The following is a 24135-nucleotide window of genomic DNA, read 5'->3' on the forward strand; positions in this document are numbered from 1 at the left end:
ACGCCTTCAGCGATAACAAACCCGCGGTAAAAATAACCTATGGAAGCACAGCTGTTACCTGATGTTTCCCGAGCGATCACCAGAAGCTAAATGTTGCCCATCTGGACTAATCCGAAGGCATCGTACCCCATTTTTTCCGTCGTATGTTGTGTCTACTTTGTCGTTACTCCCACCTATGTGAAGCAGAAAGGTTCGCGTTAGAGCAGAATTAACCTGCAGCGTTTAAACATTGTCAAACAGAGTAGATATTCATAGTTCCCACTCAATTTTGGCACAGAAAAATTAAGGATGTAAGGCACGGTTCATGGCCGGGACATGCCGGGACATAACAGAATACATGGAGACAGCGCAATGGTGATTCGTTCAGGAACGTGACTAAGGACTGCTGAATGATGGTTGACACAACGGAAATGGCCTGTTCGTTTCTTGCACTACCTTTTTTTTTTTTTGCTACTAATTATTAACTTCTGTGGTTTCTAAACTACAGTTCAGACTCCAGACAAGTGTAATCTGCATTGCAGCTCCGCAAGAATAACAAAAAGATGCAAAATCAGTGTTTTTCAAGGATGCTGCAAATTCTAGGATTTTTTCCAACCTCGAAAACAACTTCTCCAAATTCAAGGCTATCCAAGGGTTTCAAAGATCAGTGGGAACCATGATATTACTAACGCCCAATAACGCCCTTATAGTGCCGTTATACAGTTGTTGGGCCTGCCCAATATTTTGTAATCCTTACGATAAATGCAAGACAAACATCGTCCGCAGTTTTGCCTCAAGGGTATGGCCGTTCTTGTCCGCCTCACTTCCAAAATGGATGGAAAATGGCAAAGGCATGAAGTGTCAATGTAATTGTCTCAGCAAAGCATTGAAACATTAGCCTAGATGGTCAGCGGCGATTATCTACCACATTTGTCTCTAAACAGCAGAGTACACACCTTGAAAGTCCACATCACAGATGTAGGCCATGTCAGGATCCATGTACAACACCCTGAGCAACTCCTAGAATAAAATTGGATTGCAACAGTAAGAATTTAAAAGGTACGCACTGCAAGTGACAGCCAACAGCCCCACGGTCGACTCACCGTGCAATAAATATTCCGCTGAACCCCGCTGGACTGTGTAGAGTGCGGATCCAAGTTCCATATCCTGATGGTGTCGTCGCTTGAGCATGTTAGGAATGTTCCTCTTGGAAGAACGGTTTTGGAACCTTTCAAGGCGAGAGGATATGTCTGAAAATGTTGAGCAATGTTGAATCATCACGTGCCCAAGGCTGGTAAATGTATATTCTGCAATCCTTGAATTTTTTTTTTTCTTACTTCAACTCCCCATATACAGGCACTGTGGAAGAGGTAGGAATGTGATTTCCCTATTTTCTTCAAATCTGCGACATTCCACACAAACAAGCTGTGGTCGTTGTAGATACATGTCACCTAAATGGAGAAATGATGTGTAAATTCGACCGCACTACTAAAACCCCAAACGCACTGTTGGGCACGGCGCAGATCAGCGCCCAATCGCGATTGCCGCAACCCCAGTTGGCATACGACGTTGGGGGTCCAGGTTTTAATTTCCCCCGCCTGGCAAGGGCTGGTCACGTTTAGCAACTGAAGCAGTGAATTAAAAGATAATGGTGCATTGAGACAGTGTTCGACCAACTGAAACGAATTTTTAGGCTAGAGAGACTGACAGACTTTGGAAACGCATGACGACAAAATTTGCCATGAGAGTCGGCCCGTAGTTAGTGTGGCAAATCAATACAGCGAGTACCTGAGAGGAAAAGGTAGGTACACAAAAATTCCAGGAAATTTTGAACTGCTGAGAAAAAAAGAGTTTTTTTTTTTCCCTAAATTTTCCTTCTTGCATGACTTGGATTTTCCCGAGAGCACAAATACGTACCAAATATAACAAGTTTGGGTCAGTGTAACTATTAGCACAATGCTTACTAGAATGAGCAAACGCATAAAGTTGTTATGTGGAGATGGGAAATTCCCAGTAATTTTCACTAATCTGAAGTAGAAGAACTGCTTTCTCAGATTGTCTTTTCAGGAAGACTCGAAAAAAAGTGTGTGATCCTGTTCGCGAATGCAGGGCAGATGGCCGTGTTATTGATCTCGGTTACAGAGACCCAAGCTGTCTGCATGCAAGAGGGATCATGGTCGCAGCCTAATCATGATTGCGTGCAATCCTGATCACGTGCCAGTGCAATCAGGGTATAAGGGAGAACGATTATTTGCATGCTCCTTACCCTTTTGTTGACTTCATCGAAGGCAATCGCTGTGGCATGAGGGTATTTGGCACCAGGGGGATGAGCACCTGCGGCACTGTGGAGGTACAGCATTTTTCAATTACCATATTTACTTGCATATTGCACACGCTTGCACACCATCGAACGCACCCCCTAGCTTGAGTGGTATACTTTTTTTTTTCTCCCCACATATTAAACACATCCCGAATTTAGTAGCACGGGTAATCGCACAGCGGGTAAGCGACGGCAGTATTGTGGCGCCACCTGTTAGCCACTGAACCAACTGTGCGGTGAAAACGGTCGGACAGGCTGCACACTGTCGGGAAGACGCAGTTAATTTCAAGCTGTACCACTCGTTCTTCCCGTGGTGTCTGCGGTCCCAAAAAATCGTGGTTGTATTGTTGACAGCCTTCAAACCCTCCGTTTCGGACATCACGCAGCCGGAGAACGCATGGCGTCTCTGAAGCGGTAGCAGACGCTCCGGCCTGCGCAGTGTTGCTCACCTCGATCATGCGATCCCAGGTCCAATGAGGAGTGTCCTTACCACTCGCGTCACATAGTGACGCGCGTGGCGGCGCTCATCATGTGTCTATCGTGAAGGCGAAGGAGGGTGTTTCTCGCACGGGAGGTTCAGGGAGCTATTGCAGGCGTCCCAATTTCGCTACGGTTGCACTATTTGTGGGAAAACTGTTTTCGACCGCCTAACATTCCATACTGACCAAAAACAGAAACGAAGTTGTCGGCCTCTAGACTGCCTCCTTTAAGTGTTGAACTCCAATTTTACCCCACACACTGAACGCACCCCCTCAATGGCACAATGTTTTTGGGTAAAAAGATGTGCACCTTATACAGAAGTAATACGGTACCCTTGAAAACAAAGAGGCGATTAGGTAAGGCAGAAAGGGTACCTTGGGCTCGTTCCTTTAGAAACGTCGACACCCAAGTAGTGCGGCCTTGGCAGGGTTGCGAGGAATTGAAGCGTTCGTGGATCAAAGCACCGCACTATGCCGTCGGCACAGCCCACGAAAATGCACTCTTTACCTACAGAGATGCTATTGGCACAGGATGTCTGCACACAAAAGGAACAATGTAGGTCAGCATTGTATCCCGCAGCAGTTGTCGTTTCTTCAACAGTGCGTACTTACATATGTGCCACAATATATGCATTTCTTTAATAGACAAAAGGAGTCACTCACTGCTGATACAGGTGTTCCTAGCTACCACGTACGACCACTCTTATTTTGTCGTGCGAGAGCTGAGCTAATCACTTACCCTCAGTTCTACCCACTTGTCGAGTAGCCTGCGGCTGTTGAACACGCAAAGGAGTCCAGACTTGGTGATGGCATAGGTGCTCTCGACGTTATCCCCCTTTCCGCAGGCCACTCCGCAGAAGTAGTTGTTCCGCTGATCGCCCAGGATTGCGGAACGACCCATCAGCGGCACAGGTTCTAGCTTATACTGGGAAAGAATCACAGTGTTAGAAAATGTACGCAGTCACAATAAAATCCCACTCCCGTCATGTTCTCGTCAGGGCATGCCTACCTTAGTTGTCCTGGAGTATTCCAAGTACCAGAATTTGACATGCCTGTTTCCGACGGTGACAAAGTAGTTACCGCTGGGAGAAAACGACACTGCTTTCACCTGCGGAAATTCAGCGGGTTGAAGACTACTGCACGCAGACGCAATTATTTGCGAACGCACCTTCGAAGACACCTTATTGGACGCAACCTTCACGTTATTCCTCCAGTCCCAGACATTGACTACCATGTCGTGTTGAGAACCAACAGAGACCACGTATTTCAGGTTAGGTGAAAAGGCCTGCATATTAAAACGTCAATCCGTTCCTCAAGCTCGGAGCACCGTGTCATTTCAATGTCCTCAGGATATCAAGATCCTGCATTACAACTTACCACACAGTTGATGCCAAATTTGTGTCCGGGAAATTCGGCCACCTGCGTCTTCTCCTGGACGTCCCACACTCTAAGGTGTGGCTGGTGACCACACTGCAATAAAGGGCTTAATTAGTATCGTCGTCCTTTATGTCAGTGAGTGTTCAGGGATAAGCACGACAAGCAGTGCATGTCTCGCAAGGTATGTGTTGCTCAATAAGCACCATCGTCCTAAGCGCCTTGAAGAGTGAGTTGAACCACTGTCGGCGTCTACTACAGCAGTGTGTGCGCTTATGCTTCATCGAAATGTTCATATTCGTGATTCAACGGTTCGATCATGATGCAATCCAGCAGGCCAATGTCAGATCAGCAGATCAGACATGATCAACACTCCTAGCGCATCATGCCGATGGGACACACTACAGTCACTACATAAGCTTACATTATGTAAGCTTATATAGTGACTGTAGGACACACCATATGAGTTGCATAATATGACATGCTTGGTATACGCTCCAGTAGGTCATGAGGTTAAGTATGATAAGATGAAAATTTAGTGTGTAAAATGGCCTGAATTACATTTCAAGTTGGTGCGTGTGACACGCATAGATTATCGATTTATTTGTTAAAAATGTTTTCTGGGAGTTTGCACCAGCTATACTTACCTCTCCCGTAGCCAGGTACTTCCCATCCCAGGAGAAGGCGAGTGACGTGATGGTCTTCTTCGATGCATTGAGTATATATTGTTGTTTATTTTTCCTAGTGTTATAGAGTACTACAACGCACCTAGGGAGCAAAAACATGTACCATTTAAGCCCATTTCACCACAACAAAGTGTTGGCGCGTGTTTGACGAAGTAAGAGCTGTGCATGGTTACCCTGCAGGGTAGGCCACCACCCCAGTGGCTGAATCACAGTCGAGAGCAGCATTGCTGGTGACCGTGAGACCAAGGACCTTTTCTAATTTTACCTGAAAAGAAGAAAAAAAATTCTTAGAATATATTTGCAACTTTTATTCTTTTACTTTTAATTCTTTTATTCACCAGTCGAGCCACACGTGTGAGACTCAATGATTATTGAGACGCATAGCCAGGGGCGTATCCAGATCCTCAGTTTGGGGGGGGGGGGGGGGTTCTTTGTCGGAGCGCGTAGTGGGGGAGGGGGAGAGGGAAATCCAAAGTATAAGCTGACATTTGGGAGCGCGATCATGAAATGAAACATGAAATGAAACATGGATCATGGTTTGGATGGATCCATGGATGGATCCATGCCTGGTCCATGGATGTCCATGGTCATAATATGAAACATGGGCGATCGCCCCTCCCCCCCTTTGGAACCGCCACTGCGCATGGCACAACAACATGCATTTTGAGGGGCATGGCATGGTCAGAGGCTTATCTAACGTGTGGCAAGTGGGAACATTTGCCCTGGGCGCCACTCGAGGGGGCGCTGGAGAAACGCTGCTTGGAAAGAACGAGCGTGAAAAACTTCGATCTCGATGACATCATAGACGAACATGCGGCTGCAAAAGCCAGGAACAAATTTTGCGCAGTGCCACAATTCATCTCAATGTTTTAATGCACTAAACCTGCTAATGAAATTAAAATTAAAACTGTCACAGAGATGGGTGTCAGGTGCTTTAAAAGGTGCAATGACATTGTTCGCCATGGGTGCAGTTCTTCCTATGTACTACTGTCACCGTTGGCACCCTGCCCAGCACGAGGCGAGTAATTATATTTACATACGGATACAATTAAGAAAGGCGACCAAATGCAAGCCCAAAGGCAGGAATTCAACTATAACGCCGACACGCGGTATGAAATATCATTCTGACGCCAACAATCCACCCATGCCAGTGTGGGAGAAGAGACACGCATAGGACAAAGCTCTCTTAATTGAAACAAATTTCTCTACAGTGCAATTTTTCAAGTCCCACACCTGCCTTCTGGCCTCCACTTTCTCTAGTGGGGGGGACAAAGCCATCAACGTTCTCTCCTTGCCCCTCTCTGAACACACCCATAAGACACGCCCACGCAAACACGAACGCCGTGTCCGAAGGGAGGAAAGCATCACCGCGCGTGTGGGGTCACGTTCTAGGGTTCACGGGGGGGCCACGCGCATCCCGTCGAGGGCCTCGTCGATGTCCATCTTCGGACGGAGTTATACACTTCCTGGTTGAGCGACGAAGTAGGATTCTCAGGAAACGCTTAAAATTCCCGTGAGGTCGTCAAGGTCGCATCTGAGACGATCGGATGAAGTGAACCGTGCATTTTATTTGGTTTCGTGTGCTCCTCCTCCGTTTTTGTTGCTGGAATGAGCAGTACGAACCTCCAGAGACAACCGGCAGGAACAGCCCTAACGAACAGTATAGCACAACCTGACGTCCCGAAAGCGCAATCAACCGTTTATACCGCTGCATGGGTAAAATGTTGACTAGACTGCTAGACGCCAACGTGGCCACGAAGGCCCAAGAGACGCTCAGTGATGACTACCGCAATGTCCAGGGAAAGGTCGAGAGAAAGAAAAATTGGCTACGTCATTTACGTGACCAACGGACATCGTTACTACACGTAATAATGGCACCGCAGGTGCAGCGGAAGGCCAAAGATGTAGAGCAAGAGAGGAGAAAATAAAGGAAGTTCACAACAATGGCCGCCACGTCCGGGGCACTGTCGTCTGCTTCGTTTAATTTCGGCAGACGACAATTAAACGTCGCCCATTGTGTGAGAAAGGAAGAGTACACGACGATGCCGTGTTGTAAGTCGCATACCGAATGAAAGCACCTCCTTCTTCCTGAAAACGAAAGCAGCGAGAAAAGCGCGATCGCGAGAAGCGTTTTATCAGCAAGAGAAAAGCGACCGTGTCGTCTGCTTTCTCATATGCTCCACCAACTTCCCACGCAGCATGCTGCCATTTTGGCAGGGAGACCGCTCAGCGATAAAACGCCACCAAGATTATCATATGTTTCAGGTGATGAGAAAAAAACAAAAACAAAGAAAAACGCATGACAGCTCCACCAATCGTCAAATATACAAACAATACCGGAAGGTCTCTACCTCTCTGCACAGCCGAGGTTTCCTTTGGGAGAGGTCTGAAGCGGCAAAAGAGCGTTAAAAAAAGCGCTTATTTTGTACGTCGTAAAAAGGGTAGACAAATCGGTCACTCTTTGAATGATTTCGCGCTATCTGGAGCATAGGAAACCACTGAGCCGGAAAGCGAGAGGCGCCTGCACCGCACAGTGTGAAGCGGCTCGGCTCGCTGAAAATGGTCCATGTGTGAGCGCAGTGCGGCCGCCTACAATCGTACGATTCCATTGTCGCCTGAAGAAACTGGATAGCAAGGGCACCTGCTGCCTTGCATAACAATGAAGGGACACGAACGCCTGTGCAAGCTTTTCCACACATCTTGCACGATTCAGTAGCTGCACTCTGAACAGCTGGCGGTCGATTGCACGGTTGGTTTAAGCATCGAAAATATTTTGCACAAAATGTTCTTTTGTCATTGTATCACGATTTTGCTCACCCCCACACAATTCTGTGGATTTGAGGCCGACGTACCATCGTCACTCAATGGTCGAAGTTACAATATCGCGCACTGAGAACACCAGGCCAAGAAACAACAACAAAAAAGAGGAGCAAAAGCCTGATAATAAGGTAAAGGGGTACTAGGGGTACGACGACGAGAAAGTCCCCAGCATATCCAGCTCGCCGGGACATTCCACAACCGTCGACCAGGACTCGAATAGAGGGAGTCACCACCATCTCCTCAACAAATTTCTCACGCACCTGGTCCACAACGACGACTGAACTGTAGAACTAAACTAAAAACCAACATTCTCGACTATTCGTCCAGGAGCTTTTTGCGCCGGCGCCTGAGAACGGGGTTGTGGAAAAAAACGTGACTCCGCATTGTGATTAAAGTATCGTATATTGTGGCTGTTACTTCTTTCGGTTCGTACGCGGACGTTAACGCTCTGCAAGCCTTTATCAGCCAACGCATGCCGTCGTGACAATAGTGTCACGCGGCTCGCACGGTAGAGACTTCCGAAACATGTATACAATCGGAAAGTGTCAGAGACGGCACGCACGACGTTGCGATACGATTTCAGGTCAGAAGCGCGCACATCGGCAGCAGTTAAGTTTTCGGTGCGGTAGCGAAGATCATAACTTGCGATATGGCGGCCGGGGGCCTCAAGGAACGCGATCCTGGAAGCTTGTTGTGTCAGTCAACGAATAAATAGCAATAATTATTCCAGCTTTTACGTCACGAGTCAGTTGTGAGCATGAACGACTTGAGGGTCCTTTAACGTGTTTTGAAAATATGAAATTTCTGCAGACGGCGACACTTATCTGACGTCTCTCGCACGTCTCCAGGACGTCCCTAAATTCCGTAGGACGGGTGTCTACGATGCCACCAAGTCGCTAGTCTCTTCTGCCACAAAGAGTCACCAACAAAAGCCAGACAACACATGACGGCACATTGCTACTTCTACAGTATGTCCCAGAAAGCTGTATATGATGTTTGTTACACGACCTACTTGATTATAGCGACCATGTCATAATCGGCACACCCAATGAGGAGCCCGTCCGCACGATACGCTAGGGGCGCTACGCATCGGCTTGCGATGTCTGCATATGATTGGACAATGGAAATTTGAATTCTGAACGCGCACAAGCGGACGCACGATTACCGTTGCAGACGACAGCAACAGTTCCGATGAAAACGCGTAGAATGATGATAATTTATAAGGAAGCATCTCTCGCGGGACATCCACCGCCTGTACAAGAATACTAAGGTAAGCTAAAGTACAGAGTACTGTAGAAATTGAGGAAGCAATAGCTGGGCCGATGAGTAGCGCCACCGCTAGCCTCCGAATGCGGCGCTGAGAAGGGGTCCGTATGACATGGTCGCTATAATGTAGTAGGTCGTGGTTTGTTGCGACAACCTTGTTACAGCGCCTTTACTGTTAGATTAAAAAGACATAAAATAGATTCGGCATCTTACTAAGTGTGCAATATTCAAACGAATCACCTTTAAACCCACATGCGGATGCAGGAACTTGCCAAATGCACTTTCCTTGCCACACAAGCAGACGACACGAGGAAGCATGTACAAGGTTAGTTCTTCTTTGCCGCTTTCATATTCGCAAGGCCGCGCATTGCGAAATGCCTACAACTCCATCGGTCATCGCTTTTAATCCTCCTCTCTCAATCGTATAGCTACCCACATAAGGTGCATTCCAATTCCTCAATCTATCGAGGCGACAACATACATTCATCAGTTGAGAAAAAGTAAATTGCAGACACGGCCACCTGTGACAGTGTACGTGTGCGAGAGAGAGAGAGAGAGGATATGCTAATCGAAAAGCGTGCGTGGGCGAGGAAAAGCCTTGGAGGAAATGTGTTTACAGCACGCAATGTGTCAACATCGTGAAACGTATCTTTATGTTTCGGGCAAGATATTAAAGCTCACGAACTGACAGTGAATAGTAACAGAGAGACGACGTCGACTTCCACGGGACTTTCAACGTTAATCTACGTTTTGTTCGAGAATAAAGAAATCGCAGCTCAAGACAACGGGCTCTCCTTTGTCCGTGAGCAGCCCGGAAGAGGTAGACATAGCTTGCAGACGTAAATATTGTCTTATTAGGACTAGGTACACTGCAACAACCCTTTGGGACCTTTGCTCCTTTTTGGGACTGAGTGCGAGGAAGATTGTGCAATGTTTACGGACTACTCACAGTATTGGGGAGCAAATTTCAATGTCAAGGGACTAAAATGGGGAGTAGGTAATTGCGATCTAGGGACAAACCGCTATGTAATTCGCAGCCATCGAAACACATAATATAGTTTAATAATTTTAATTGTATCTATTCTGTTTTTGTTTTTTTTTATTCCACCACCTCCCTGTCGACCTTGGCTCCCCAGGTATTCTGTTAATTTATTCTGTAAATAATGGGCGTTATTTTTATACATCCGTGAAACATTTTTGCAGCAGGGGTTATCGAACAGAATGTAAGTGGCACATATAACTGGACTTTCTATAAAAAAAGGAAGCAAAAAAGAACCGACTATAAAGAAACAATTCAGGGCGGCAGGCGAATGGATTCCGTCCGATAAACGACTTAACCGCTCCCGGGCATCCATTAGATACAAGGCTGCGCCGATGCTGCAACAATCGACCCATAAATGGGAACCTTATTACGAAACACCGTGCGTTATATTCATGAACGGGTACCATATGAAGACGTGAACTTGGATCGAGGAGACACACAAACACATATTTCACGTCCACTCGGGGGATGTACTGCGGGAAGTAATTTCGCCCGTTGTTCCTCTTCCAAAAGGTAAATGCCAAGATTTATGTGAAGCAGAGTTTGAAAATGGGTCGAAGGCAACGTTTGAAAGATTACCCATTGGTGATATGGTCAATAACATCATTCGTTTTACTGACGGAAATAACATGGGACAGTTAAGAATCGCAATTTAATCTCGAAGCGCGTTCCCGCAAATTGTAAAACTGGAACGAAGACACCGCTTATACTGAAGCTTGAAACAAGAAAGCATGAACTGATTGATTAATTTGAGTTTCTATGGGACAAAAGTGGCGTTGTCCCTACTGCTCTAATAAGTGCACGTGCGACTTAACTTTACTGCTGAGCACGAGCATATCATCAACATTTGGAAACGGAGGTAGTTGGTACCCTTGCATGTGAGTGAGTAGCTAGAGGACAAGGGCAAAGGACTCCTTTGTCCTTTGTGTCGAAGTAGTCCTTTGTCGTTGAGCTGCTTCACCTACATGTTCACTGAGCATGACTACGATATCAACGAATACTGATCCCGTGCTTACTTTTCGAATTCGAGTTCGAAGTCGCCGCGCCGATGCCAGCTGTCGCTTTAAATTCAACAATCCCTGCATCGATGGAAGTCAGCTATAGGTATACTATGTATAAGGCGAAGACCCGAACAATGGAAGAAGACACAAGCAACGGCCTTAGGAAACCTCCCCCCTTTTTTTTCTTGCTTTCTTCGAAGTGATATACGCCAGCCAGGGTGTTTGTTTACGCACGGGAAAGAATGAAAACGATAGAGATCGACTTTCTGGATTGAGAGAAGGGACCGAAGACCTTATTTCTTTCTTCCTCGATAAATATGAAAGAACTGGAGAGCGAAGCGGGTTGATGAACAAGGAAACGTTGTTCGTGATTGACACCCTCGTGTTGGCGTTTGTGTGTTCGGGATGTTACGGAGTAGTGGACACAACGCGTCGAAAGTATGAAGACTCCTCCTTCCTCATCGATGGAAGACGAACAAAACATTGCCAGGTGATATGAGAAATAGAAGAACACGAAACAGAAATTAAAAAAAAAAAGAGAAAAAGAGGAACACCGCCTTGGGCGGGGCATTAGGAAGTTTTCGCACACCCGAAAGGCTCAAGGAAAACGATAGGATAAAGGAAGGTGTCAAATGAAAGATAAGCAACGTGATGTCTGCTTCTTCAAATGGATAAGGTGATTTCAGAACTGTTACCATGGAGATCTGTGCCATCTACGATAGACCCCTAATTTTATAAAATAACTGCAGCAACACCTTGCACCCCTGGACTTGTGTCGGTCTCTCCAAGTGCCTCGATTACTGCACACAGCACGCTGTGAACTTGACGCTATGCATACAGCATGCTATGAACTTGAAGGCAAGTTCACAAGTGCGAACATTTTCAAGCCTCAGAGAAGAAACCTCCGACTTCCACGTCCTTCTGCGTTTCGCACACCTGTTACAGAGCCCCGTTAAATTTTCTGGCCACCCGTACTTTATGTACACTTGGCAAACTATCACGCTCTTCAATAGAGACAGAGATAGACCACCGTGCATTAAATCCGTCAACAGGTCTTTGCCAAGGCAAGCAGGTCCAATAACGATCACATGTACGATGATCAGACGCAACCTCCTCGCTCCCTTTCAACGAAAGCCCCCTCTTTATAAGGAGATGCAATTATCAAGGAGCAATCACTGTCACTTAATGGTCCGCACCCCCCGGGGCACTACCACGAACGACCTCCATTTTTTTCATTTGTTTTTTCTTTTTACAACGTGGCGCTAAAGGGTACATGATTTACTGCGTCTGGTGAAGAGTCTTCAAATGACGAGCCATCCTTTAAAAGTCCAGTGTACATTCATAACTTGCACGCGTCACGAGAGCAAGTAACCGATGACGTCACGCAGACCATATATTTTACATTCCTCGACGCATTTTTCTGCTGCCCACGGAGCACTCTCCAAAATGTTCGCCTCCGTTGGCGATGTACCTGTGCCTCGGAAAGCTTTTCCGCACGGAGGGGTTCTGCGTGGTATAGAATATGTGCGAGAGCATATTTTAAATGGATCTATACGGTTGTCACCAGAAGGCCTTCGATGTCATCCAGAGGCCGATGCAGAGGTAGATATGGAGCGTAACGGAATGTTATGGTTTGCGGGCGCGACAACATTTAACCCCCGCTATTTTCACCATACAATTTAAAATTCAATACAATTTTAAGATCGTGTACAGACACAAGGAATAGTTCAATCTGCATGTAACACGTCTTCGCTGGTAGATATTAATTGGTGATTTCTATCGCTTAATGGGGGTTAGCTAGGTTTCTGGTGTGGGCCTTTTCTGCAGCGCTCAGCATATTACAAAAAAAATAAAATAAAATAAAAATAAAACGCATTTCACGAACTTCTCGTGTGTATGATTGCTAAAAATAAAAGTTCCTGAAAACGCGAATTCTAATCTCATTATGCGCCAGAAAAACATATCTTAAAAATCAATACACGCAGAAAGAGTTCGTCTGCCTCCTATATACACCATTTTGTGTCACCTAATTTACTGCTATAAAGCAGTAATTTTTTATTTATTAAAATTTCTTACATTCATGTATTATTATTAAAATTTATTGCATTCATATATCATTAAAATTTATTAAATTAATTTATTATTATTAAAACTTTATTTATGCGACGAACAGAGCACGTTTTCCTAAGTTTACCATATTCCCTGAATATGGGACCGACTTAGCTCGTCCCTTTGTGTGTGTCGTTTCTATTGTTTCGTTTCGTTTCGTTGAAGAATATGCGTGGCTGCGGCGAGTCACTGAGTTGTGAAACACCTCGGAGTAAAACCTGATCCATCACCCAAATTTACAGCGGCGTACAACTGAGGAATTTTTGAGGAAAAACAAAAAATACGTTGCACTCTTGTCTGAAATTATTGTAAGATGTTGAGCTCCGCAGTGCACAAAGTCGGTCTTATTGGTAGGCGCAATTACGGAAAATTGAGCTATTTAAACCTCGTCGCTGACGCGGAGAGGCGCTGTTCACAACGCGAATAATTCCGCTCGAAAGCTTCCCGCTTCCAAAACTTTTTTTCTTTCTAACTTTCCCGCGAAATTTAGCTGTCTTTGCACTCATTTAGTAATTTTAAGAATGAGCCACACGGGCTACCGAGGGAAAGCGGATGGGAATGCCAGAAGGAAGTGCATGTGGCAGATGATTTCCCAGCATGCCAAGCGTGAAAATGTCCGAACATGGAGCGTCATGCTCCGCCGGACTACGCTGCGTTGCGCTGAGGGAGGGACACGGTGAGATTGACCGAGCTACGAGGAAGCAGGATTATTAGGCAGGCGGCTCAAGCTGTCCTTTTTACAATGTACGGAAGGGTGGGGGGCGACGGAGTACCTAAACTAATTTATGTTTTATTAATTGTCAATAATGTTAGTCCCAAGGGGACCGATCAATTAGAGATGTGCCAATTGAATCCGCGAATCCGAATCCCACTGCCCAAAACGGCGAATCGAATCTTTCGAATCCACCAACCACGTTTGTTTGTTTGTTTGTGTTTTTAAAATTGGCGCCTCCCGAGTCCGCCGGAAGTCCCATTGGCCGACGGGCGTTTCTTTGTTTGCTTACATTGCTCTGGACTGAAAGAGTTCAGGTGGGAACTGTTACATTCCAAGTTTAAAAGTAACATTTCTTTTTTTTTTCTTTTCATTGTGACTTAGTTTTATGGAAATAATTCACAATCGAGAATTTATGTATTTCTTGTAGTCGATGAACAACATGGTAAATAAATTAAGTTTACGAAGAACTATATGGGTATATCTTCTCCCGAAAATGAACTGTTATTTAATTTGTTTTTCATCAAACAAAAGTATCATATTCTGCTTCGAAACACTTTTCAGTATAGAAGTTTTTTTAATATCCTTTTTAAACTCTTTTTAAAGAAAGGATTCGTAAGATTCGTGGATTCGCAGAACCTTCCTTGGATTCGGATTCGGAAAATTCTGGATTCCTCCCATCTCTATAATTAATCCTCCAATTGCGCAGTCATTTCGTGGCGATCACGATGTTATTGAGAAAAAATACTGACTTGAACTCAGCGGGAACTTGTACGGTTGTAAAGAACCTGCGCTACACTATCGTACACGGGGATTTTTGACTTTTGCTGAACGGGCCTATGAGGGGATGATGGAAACAAGAAAAAAACTTTCTCTGTCGCCTTGTATTTTAACACAATACCGAAGCCTTCAAGTATGGTATATTGTACAATTAATAATTTGGGGCGTTACGTCGCGAGACAACTGTGATCAAGGCACGCATGGTACACATCTAGAGATGTGAAGCCCCGGGAAAAAAAAACCCGGAAATTTTTGGAAAAAATAAGTTATTTTTTCAGTTTTTTTCCTCGTCTCCGGAAAAAAAGCTCAAAACTTCCAGGCGAGAAAATTCGAAAATGTAACTTTTCGTGCCTTTGATGCGTTCCAACCCGCCAACAGTGCCTTAGGTGCCTCGAATCCGCCAAACACCACCAACTGTTATGCTGTGGCTTGGCCGGCAATGCTTCGACTCAGCAGTTACCCCTTGTTTTTTCATTTTCTCCAATTTTCCGAAAAAAAAAAACAAGGACAGAACAGTTTTTTTCGAGCGATTCAAAATTTTCCGGAAATTTTGCATCTCTATACACATCGCTCCCGCACAATGATTGGCGTTAACACACACATAGCCAGAATAATATTCAAACGGTTAGAAGCATCTAGGTAGTTTTAGTTCTGTAAAATCGGATGCTGCTAGCCGTTTGCATTTTCTGACTACCCCCTCCGTGCACAGATTGCAAGGTCGCGGGTTCGACTCCCCACCGAAGACGTCAGTAACCTCGTGGCACGGTACATTCTGCTTCAGCACGCGGCCGTCTCCGACAAACTTCAAGTAGCGTGCTGCAACTGGTGGTACAGTTATTACGCAGACCGACGGATCATTATAAAACAATAGCTACCGCTGGAGGGATGACCTCACGCTTCTGCCTCATCCCCCGGTTAAATAAATATTCATCGCTACCCTCTCCGTGAACGTCTGCGCACCCAGCCTCTCTTCGTCGCTGTACGAAAGCGAAAAGTGCACTGGCACCCTGAAGCCGTATGTCGAAACGGGCTCATCGGACGGTCAATTGCTCTTCCATTCGATGTAGCATAACGGTGAATGTGATATGGGGGGGACAGGGAAGGAAGACTGGTATATATCCTGCGGGTGAATGTAAATCAGTTTCGCTTTTCAATCAGACGAAAGGGTTGTTGGCATCTGGCGAGCGTCAAGTGAGGGACCCACGCAGTGCGTGAGCAGACGCCGAACGGAGGCGACCCAAGGGGATGCACGCCCAGCCCTTTTTTTTCCTTTCTTTTTTTCTGTCAGACTTTCCTTGTCTCGTCAGATCAGTGCTGCGTTTTGTAAGTGGTACTTTGGGTTCATCTTGGTGGGTTCAAAAGCGTGCGGCTGGAGAAAGTGGCGGTATAGTATACGTAAGATATATAATTAAGTTAGTTGATTTTCGAAATGTAACTAACTATTGTGCTCAACTGAACGCAGAACACGTTCCGTTAGCTCGTGATGTTAACAATTTATGAGAAGTTATTATATCCGAAGACTTTCCAGACGAATGAATGTGGGCACAGTTCACCCTGAAGCCGGCCCAAGGCGCGTACTAACCCCCCTTGTCCCGCACTCCTTCCTACTGTCCTCTCACCATCTGTCCATAGCTGTACGCCGATCATAGCTTGAGTTGCTTCGCGACGCTAACACAGAGGGGGGGGGGGGGGGGTATTATAAAACATATTTACTGTCATATTTATCGTATATAACGTCAGTAAATTACCATACTGAGCCAGTAAGAAACACGAGCAACGGCTGAATATACGGCCACTTTTGACGCGCAGATAAATTACACGCGCCGCTTACTTCGCCGAAACAAGCCGAAAACTGCACCCTTCCTTTCCATTCTCAGCACGAGCACAAAAAGGAATCCCATCTCCGAGATGATCCGAGCTAGCTATCCTTCATCCGTGTCGCAGCTGTCAGACTACGACACGCGTCCTTGAAGCCGACGACTCTATAAACATTTGGCCGCATGCTCAACCACCTGTGGAAGTTACGCAAATCACTCTCCGTGCATATACGTAGAGGATGTTTGCCCTGCCAGGGAGCAAGCACGGGGCTTACCTCGAGTGGGAGTAAAAAGGGCACACTTTTGACTCCCACTCCCAGAGTCACTCCACCCCATGCTCCACCCTGTCGTCTGCAACGGAAAGCGTGCGTATCCATGCGAGGGACGCGTTTGCCAATTATCACGGGGCACCGACGACAGTGATGTGTGTCACGCGTAATGATTCGACGCCCTGAAAGCACGTAAGGCTCCGCAGCGCCCAGGGTTTGCCGTTCGCGGTACACCCAATGCATTGAAAGATCAAGTGCATAGGGTGTAGCTACACATATACATGTGGATCAATATTTTCTTCGTGGGAATTTCTTATTCCGAAAGCGTCACTATCGGACAATTTTTTAAAAAGGCCTCAGTCAGGTGCATATTGAAATGGACCCTCGAGACCCTGATGACCGGCTTATATAGTTACGGGAAAACCGCATGCATTACCACCTGAAGGATTTGCGGTCAGCAATTTGCGCAAAGAAATATATAAATATACATAATATACAATATAGCGCTCTCGTTTCGACGAAATATTAATATACATACATGCGTGACACGGGTAAAACAACAGCATTACCATAAGAGCTTCCAAAGCCACGCCCCCTTATGTTTTCCCCAAGCCCTGATGCTGTACCGTATCCTACAATTATCTTGAGCATGGCATTGTACAGACTCCTGCCATTAGTGTTCAGGGACTCTTAACTGCTCGTGTACTACTATTGCACTCATTGACAAAGGAGACGCGTAACACAGTTGGCTGATAACAAATTGCCTATATCGATGGTTATATCCGTATCTTCCATATCAGGCGGGTATTGAGAATTGCTCACCGTAGGTGACAACAGCGAACCGCAGAAACTCGCCCTGATCAGCTACAAACAGGATTAACGTCGCCACAGCCCACCCAAGGGCACACGCATAAACGAAAAAAGAAAAACAGACAGGAATCACCGGCGCTGACCGCCCTTTACAAAAATACCTGTTACAAATGTGCACTGGACCCTTTGGCCCTACACCTGGACAGCAGCCACGTTACTGGAATACCACAGGAGAATTTCTCACACACCGATGGCAAATATTTCAGTCATCGTTCATTTTCTAGAAGGCAAACCACCCCGAAGACAGGAAATATCGCCGCCTTGATGCAAATATCACGTCGTTGCTCACCTCGGGGTACCTGACAGGTCCCAGCGGTGCCTCTTCCAGCACTGGAAGCGACGAGAAGTCGACCTCCGGCATGTTTGCGCGCACAACAGGGTACTTTCAGCGTAAATCCATTTTGCAGTCGATATGGTTTCGTCGTCAGAAAATACAACCCACACGTTCTTATTCCACAGTGTCGTCGTTTCGCAGAAACCGCCCGAACTCACGGGTCAGTTTGGTCGTCTGCTTCAAAATCACGCTGCATCCACCTCTCCACACCGTGCCTCTCCCTGGAGGTAGCATGACGTCACACACACCGCTCCCGCCCTCTCGCGGAGAAAACGGACTCTCCTCACGCTGAGGGAAAATATATGAACAGCAATAATATCACTGACATACATGCGCAACTGCTTGGTATGCAAATGTATTTCTCCGCTAAGGAGTAGCTTAATTGCCTCGAGGCGGGTCCTACGATTCTATTTGCGTGGTTTACGCGCAGTGAGTTTCAAGTTACGTAAAGAAATCAAGAGTCGTGTAGGAACAGGAAAGTCCGCTTTCAGCAGACGACGCATAACAAGCGCGGCGTAAGTTAGCAGACGACAGGACGCTTTCTTTCTGAACGGATGCTGATGGTTGTGTCGATACCTGTCTTGTTCGCACTCCTGGGCGAACCACCGAAAAGCGAAGACAGGTGATACGAATCTGAAACATGATACGCGCCGCACAGATCGCTGCGGTACTTGCATTGTCTTTGGCAGTGGAGGATTGTGTAGCTCGAGTCTTACCTGGCATTGTTTCCGGGTGCACAGGCACATTGTACCGAATGAACAATTCAGCGTTCTGTTGTGACGAAAAAAAAAAAAAACTCCAGTGAGCCACTTTTACTTGGACAAGTAAGTTCTGGGACAAAAGCTGCAGAAGACGTATTCTGGAAGGCGGGCATGGAGGATAACGTCACATACATATGCTTTGGAGTTGGCAAACAGATAGGTAAATGCCCTGTCTGTCCGTCCGTGTGTGTGAGAGGAATAAACAATGGGGTACACAACGGGCCTGAACAGCCCAGCAAATTTTAGACTTAACTCCAGGGAGGCCCATATGGTCGTCCGAACCTGCAACATTGGATTAAGAAATGTCTGGCGTGACGTCACATCCGACAGGTACACTGACAGAAAGAACGGCTTTGTGACACAATCGGGAACGTCGACACGCTCTGAAGTCTGAACAAAGTAGACCACTGAGGAGACCATATTTCCTTGTGACCAAACAAGCCATTTTCCTGTAGCAGATCAGTGGAACCCATCGACGGAGAAGACCGTATCGATGCAGCCAAAAGAATGCTGAGAATCCCGCAGGATGCTGCTTCCCCAAGTCTTCTGCTCTAAGCCTGTCTCAGATACGTGCGCGTGCTCCCATTTGTGCGTCACTAATCTTTGTCGGCCCCAAAAGATAAATACAGGAGGAAAAATCTCCCCCCTTTTACGCAATAGAGCACGAAGCCATTCAATATCAACTCGCAGAAACCACAAAATGACGAACCGAAAAGCAAAAGTAAAAATAAAAATCAAGAAATAAAGAAAGATAAAAATACTTCTTTCAGAAAGCGCTATTTGTCAGATGTTCCGCATCTCTTGACACGCTCATCACACACTATAAGTACGGGGTACTCTATGTATGTGGTACTTTTAAAAGGCAGTATTTAGTACCTTAACTACTATTTGGCAGTAACTTCCTTCTCTAGTAAGATAGTACTTATTATTATTATTATTTATTTATTTATTTATTTATTTTTTTTTAGATAGGACAAAGTGGAGAAAAAGCTGTGGTGTTGCCCGAAGAACCGGGCAGTTTAGTGGATACCCTGGACAATCTGTTGGCCTGAAGGGTATGTTGGTGAATGCCCGGGTAATTGTGTCCAAGTCAGGCAGGAGAAACGGTGTTCCACAGAGTAATAGCAAGCAAGGACAGTTATAAATGTTCATAGTACTTGAAGAACATTTGATTACAACAATAAGTGTAGCGTAAGGTGGCTCGCTTACGTTAAGTCTCGGGAAGTTACAGTTACTACATGAACAAAGTAACTAAGTTACAGGGACAGTTACTCTGCACAACTAGTATAACTAGTTAAGTTACAGCTACACATGCGTCACAGTTACTTTAAAAAAACAAAAACAGAAAACAAAAACCAGGGCTCCAGTTCAAAAACTTTTATTCGAAATTATTTCCTAGTGCGATGTGAACTACTTGTGCAGGTATACTTCTAACTAAGCTCACGTTAAACTAGGACTGCTCACGTTTGTTTTGTGCGACCTTTCCTCCTCCTCTGAGCATCGGGTATCCGCGCGAGCGACATTATGAACCTTTTTCACACTCCCGTCGTATCCTGGCGGCTGTCCAGCGAAACACGATCGGCGCGCGCCAAAGCACAGCCGGCGCCATCTATTGAATATGTAGGGAACCCTCTTCGGCGCCGTCAGGGTCACACAGCATGCACAGAAGCGTTGCGAAAAAGGTTCATTGGGCAAGATGTCCGCAGAGGGAAACATGCAACAAGAAGATATCGCAGGAAAGTGAGTGTCCGAACGGTATCAGTTTTTATCTCCGCTTTGTTTCTACATACTTGTTTGACAGTTTTTGTTGGTTTGTTTCTTCGCAAATTGTAACTTGATCGTATCTTGAAAGTGACGACTTGCTTTTGTGAGTATTTCAAACACTACTCAAATACTTTTCCAGGTTCAGTATCTTGTACCCTACTACTTTTTTGCCTGGCACTCAACTTTTTTTTTCTTTTTTATTATCTTGTACAAGCCTGCTTTAATTGTAAATATCGTTTTCGCATATCCCTGCTTACTGCCTGCCTCATGCACTCCTTGGTATTAATTATCGCAGCAGCGTCTACGGAAACTACAGGAAGCATTTTACTCTATACCTTGTTGCCTCGAGTCACGATAAAGCAAAGCACCAACTGATGGATCGAATCCACATCATAAGCATCATTCTAACACAAAATAGAACATAACATGTCCAAATCGGAGTTAAACCGCAACAGACGGTGAATAATGTTAGCGATCCCTCCCTCTTGAATCAATCAAAAGCGAAACTAACATCATTTCACTTTTAAACAACCCAACCAATTGTTTCCCCAATGTGGGTTACAGCTGACACGCCGTTATAATGCATGGAATACATCGCACGAGGAGCACTCATACATCATTCCGGGCATTCGAAGCACTCAAAAGAAACCTCTAGTACCAGTGGGAAGCAGAACGAGGCCTTCGAAGCTGAAATAAAATACTTCCGTGAAGTCGTAGGTAAATACTACTATTGTATCTACCACTTACGGAACAAAAATAATTTCAATAATAAGTCGGGTAAGAGGTCTTCGAAGGGGTAGTACAATAGGGAGGAAATATGACGCACATGGCAGCACGGAGTACATGATCAACAGAGCAGTCGGGTCCTACAGAATCCTCCAACGGGAATCACCCAGGCGTCCCGGAGCGACGATGAAGAACAAGATAAAAAAAGGTCGTAGACCACTCTCGCCAGTGTTCTCCCTGACTGCTTCATTAACCGCAGAACAGAGAGGATGGGTTCTGCCTCACAATCCAATGTCACGCACGAACAGCTTCGACAAGGAAGGAAGGAAGGGGACACAGGTAACGCCCGATTGTAAATCACGGCTCGCTAATGCAAACGAGAAAGGGGGGTTGAACACCCTTAAATAGATCCCCTTGTTTGCGGTTCGGATTAAATGTGCGCTATAAATATCGCGCTTCACTTTGGTCAGGGCGAGTACAATGTGGTCAAATAATTCCAGTAATAATGTGTACAATGAATATCTGGCAGAAATAACCGGAGACAGGGAAGACGCCAGACGAACACAACATAGGAGTGACATCCAATTTCTCAGCGAAATGTTGGCAGACGACACGCGATCACAGACGAACGTGTGCCTCCTCTCTGCACCACAACCCAGCAGCGGCATCGATGGCGTTTTCTTTTAATAAGTACGTGCTGCCACCTCACGGCGCGCGCGAGAAATAATAATCGGGCGGGCGGGCGGGCTACAAACACCTGTTATACCCGCTGTTCCACTATTAGTCATCCAAAACACCTGCGTTGCAAGCTCTCGGTCCGTCGGTCGGTATGTATGTCAAGAACACTTGAGGAAAATTTGGCTCACCCTTTCGGATAGCGGTGTGAATTCTCGACCTCGCTTCAGTGCCGGTGCTCGAACTATGCGAGGTACAGTGCCGGTCGATGAACGGTCCATCTGGAAGAAAAAGCGCTTCGTTGAACACAGCCAGTTGCATTGATACTCCAGTGAACAGAATTGGCGCGTTACACGCAACACGGTGCGCACATATTTATTCTGGTCCTCCACACTCGGGGGTACCACATGCTGCGTTGCACCACAGTGAGAAAGAAACTCAAGTTTATCCGTGAAAAAATACCACGTGGGGTTGTAAAAGTTGGTTTGGAATAAATTTCTGCATAAGAAAGTTACAGTCTTGGGGAAAAGTGTTCACGCTGAATAAAAAAAAAATAACGTGCATGAATGTATTTTATATGAATATACGACATGAGTAACAAACGAATGCACGGCTGTCACCCCCCACGCCCTTATCAGTGATCTGCGCGGGGTTTTCATGTCTGGGAGGTGTTCAAGTTCAGCAAAGGAGTGTGGGTGACCACCCAGATCTGCCGGCACTACAACCTATTGGGCAGGTATATTTCTTTTTTTTTGGGGGGGGGGGGGGGGGGGGTTAGGTGCTAGGGGCGTGTGGGGGGATAGAAAATTCATTGCCCCTATTCCAGTGATTTATCCAGACCCCCCCCCCCCTAACGCTCTCCCAAAATCTGGAGGAGATCCCCCCCCCCCAAATTCTGTGAGATTGCGCAACATTTTGTCAGAAGTATTTAAATACACCCCCTTGCGGAGCCCACCACACCCCCAAAGACGAAATTCTTGGTCAACCACTCCCCTATTAGCTCCAGCACCCCGTAAGATCTAGCCCACCATGGGCCATGGTTTTGTTCGCATTCGTAGTTTGCGTCCAGTTTTAGGTAAAGTGCCGCGCAATATCTGTTTTCTCCTTTGAAAAATAAGGTAAAAGTACCTTGCACAATAGCGGAGTAACCCCTTTTTAAAACAAATCGCTCGACAGCAATTGCCAGTTCATTTTCAACCAAAATGATGGCAGCTGAAGAAAGGCACCAGCAGTGGGAGATCATGAGATTCTTCAACTGCCACGAAGTATGCAACTTCGCGTTGTGAGGCTTGTGTCGTGTTTGTCCTATTATTAAATTGCCTCACCTACTACCACGTTTCATTTTCAACCGTCTATTGTTTCACTTGATACTCGCGGAAGCCAAGAGGCTATTTGTCAGCACGAGGAAGGCGCGGTGACGTCAAAACAACGTATGCTCAAGGTTACTTCTGTTTTTGCCGCAGCAAGGAAGATGCTTCCGTTTCTCCCGCAAACAAAGTGATTCCGGAGAGTCGGAATATCATATAGAGTGCGGCAACAACGGACAGAGCAACGTAGAGATACCACCTTCTCGCCGTGTTTTTGCACGCGCGACATTCCACAGAATATTCTAGCAGAAGACGTGCAAAACGTCATAGATTTCCGCTTCCACTTGAGCGCGAGCGCTTAGCATCTTTACGCGCTCTTTTCACCCACAAGCTTCGCAGACGACAGTGTCGTCTGCTATGTGCGCGGTACGCGACCTGCGACAATCCGATGCCGTGCGAATGCTCAACATAAGACGCCGCGGAACTTCCGGCCCGTGAGGAATTTGCTTTTTCTTCCACTAGAATATCCCGTAAGGGTGTCGCTCGTGTGGATACGCGATTAAAGGCCCAGCACGCACACGTCAACTCCTCAGAGCGTGATACGTATAACTGAGCAAGCTCTTCAATGGGATAATGCGGGTTGAAAGATCAACGAATGAGCCATGGTGGGCCCAGTACAGCTCTCTTATCGCTATCGAGCATCGAAGAACCATTGTGTGCAGGGAGCAATTTCGACAGGCGGAGGAGCTGCGATTCTTCACGGGGCGGTGCAATACCCTCGCATGTCCTTTTCGTGAATGCCATCGTGCAGCTTTCCTACACGGCTGAGGCATGTGCATTTTTATTGGGAGGGAGACATTAATTACTGCAGACAGCGCAATGGATGAAAGTGGTTTTATCTCCATGTTTCCGTCGAAAACCTAGTGCAAAATTCAGGAGATGGGCTTGGAGAACATCTCTAAAATCTTGTCCCAGAAATACAGAAAGAACTAATCCGAACAAAAACACGTCTGACAGGAGCTCGCTAACTGCAGCTGCTTGTTC

The 24135-nt window shown here is 46.1% G+C and overlaps 1 protein-coding gene across 11 annotated transcripts in view; it reads right to left on the reverse strand.

Moving 5' to 3' along the window:
* LOC135396972 (mitogen-activated protein kinase-binding protein 1-like) overlaps positions 1 to 24135 on the reverse strand; it is a 48931-nt gene that overhangs the window by 18796 nt on the left and 6000 nt on the right. For 10 of the 11 annotated variants that reach the window (XM_064628234.1, XM_064628239.1, XM_064628237.1 and 7 more), the window contains 13 exons: positions 21976 to 22065; positions 5012 to 5103; positions 4800 to 4920; positions 4156 to 4248; positions 3947 to 4063; positions 3788 to 3886; positions 3518 to 3703; positions 3154 to 3314; positions 2246 to 2321; positions 1317 to 1430; positions 1083 to 1229; positions 936 to 999; positions 59 to 173 (listed from right to left, as the gene is read on the reverse strand). In XM_064628234.1, coding sequence (XP_064484304.1) covers positions 59 to 173; positions 936 to 999; positions 1083 to 1229; positions 1317 to 1430; positions 2246 to 2321; positions 3154 to 3314; positions 3518 to 3703; positions 3788 to 3886; positions 3947 to 4063; positions 4156 to 4248; positions 4800 to 4920; positions 5012 to 5103; positions 21976 to 22065 — 1475 coding nt within the window. Of the gene's footprint in view, positions 1 to 58; positions 174 to 935; positions 1000 to 1082; positions 1230 to 1316; positions 1431 to 2245; positions 2322 to 3153; positions 3315 to 3517; positions 3704 to 3787; positions 3887 to 3946; positions 4064 to 4155; positions 4249 to 4799; positions 4921 to 5011; positions 5104 to 17813; positions 18039 to 21975; positions 22066 to 24135 lie in introns of those variants that run through there. The other variant, XM_064628242.1, reaches the window with a different exon arrangement.

Source organism: Ornithodoros turicata, chromosome 6 (assembly GCF_037126465.1).
Source record: "Ornithodoros turicata isolate Travis chromosome 6, ASM3712646v1, whole genome shotgun sequence".
NCBI classification, from domain to species: Eukaryota; Metazoa; Arthropoda; class Arachnida; order Ixodida; family Argasidae; genus Ornithodoros; species Ornithodoros turicata.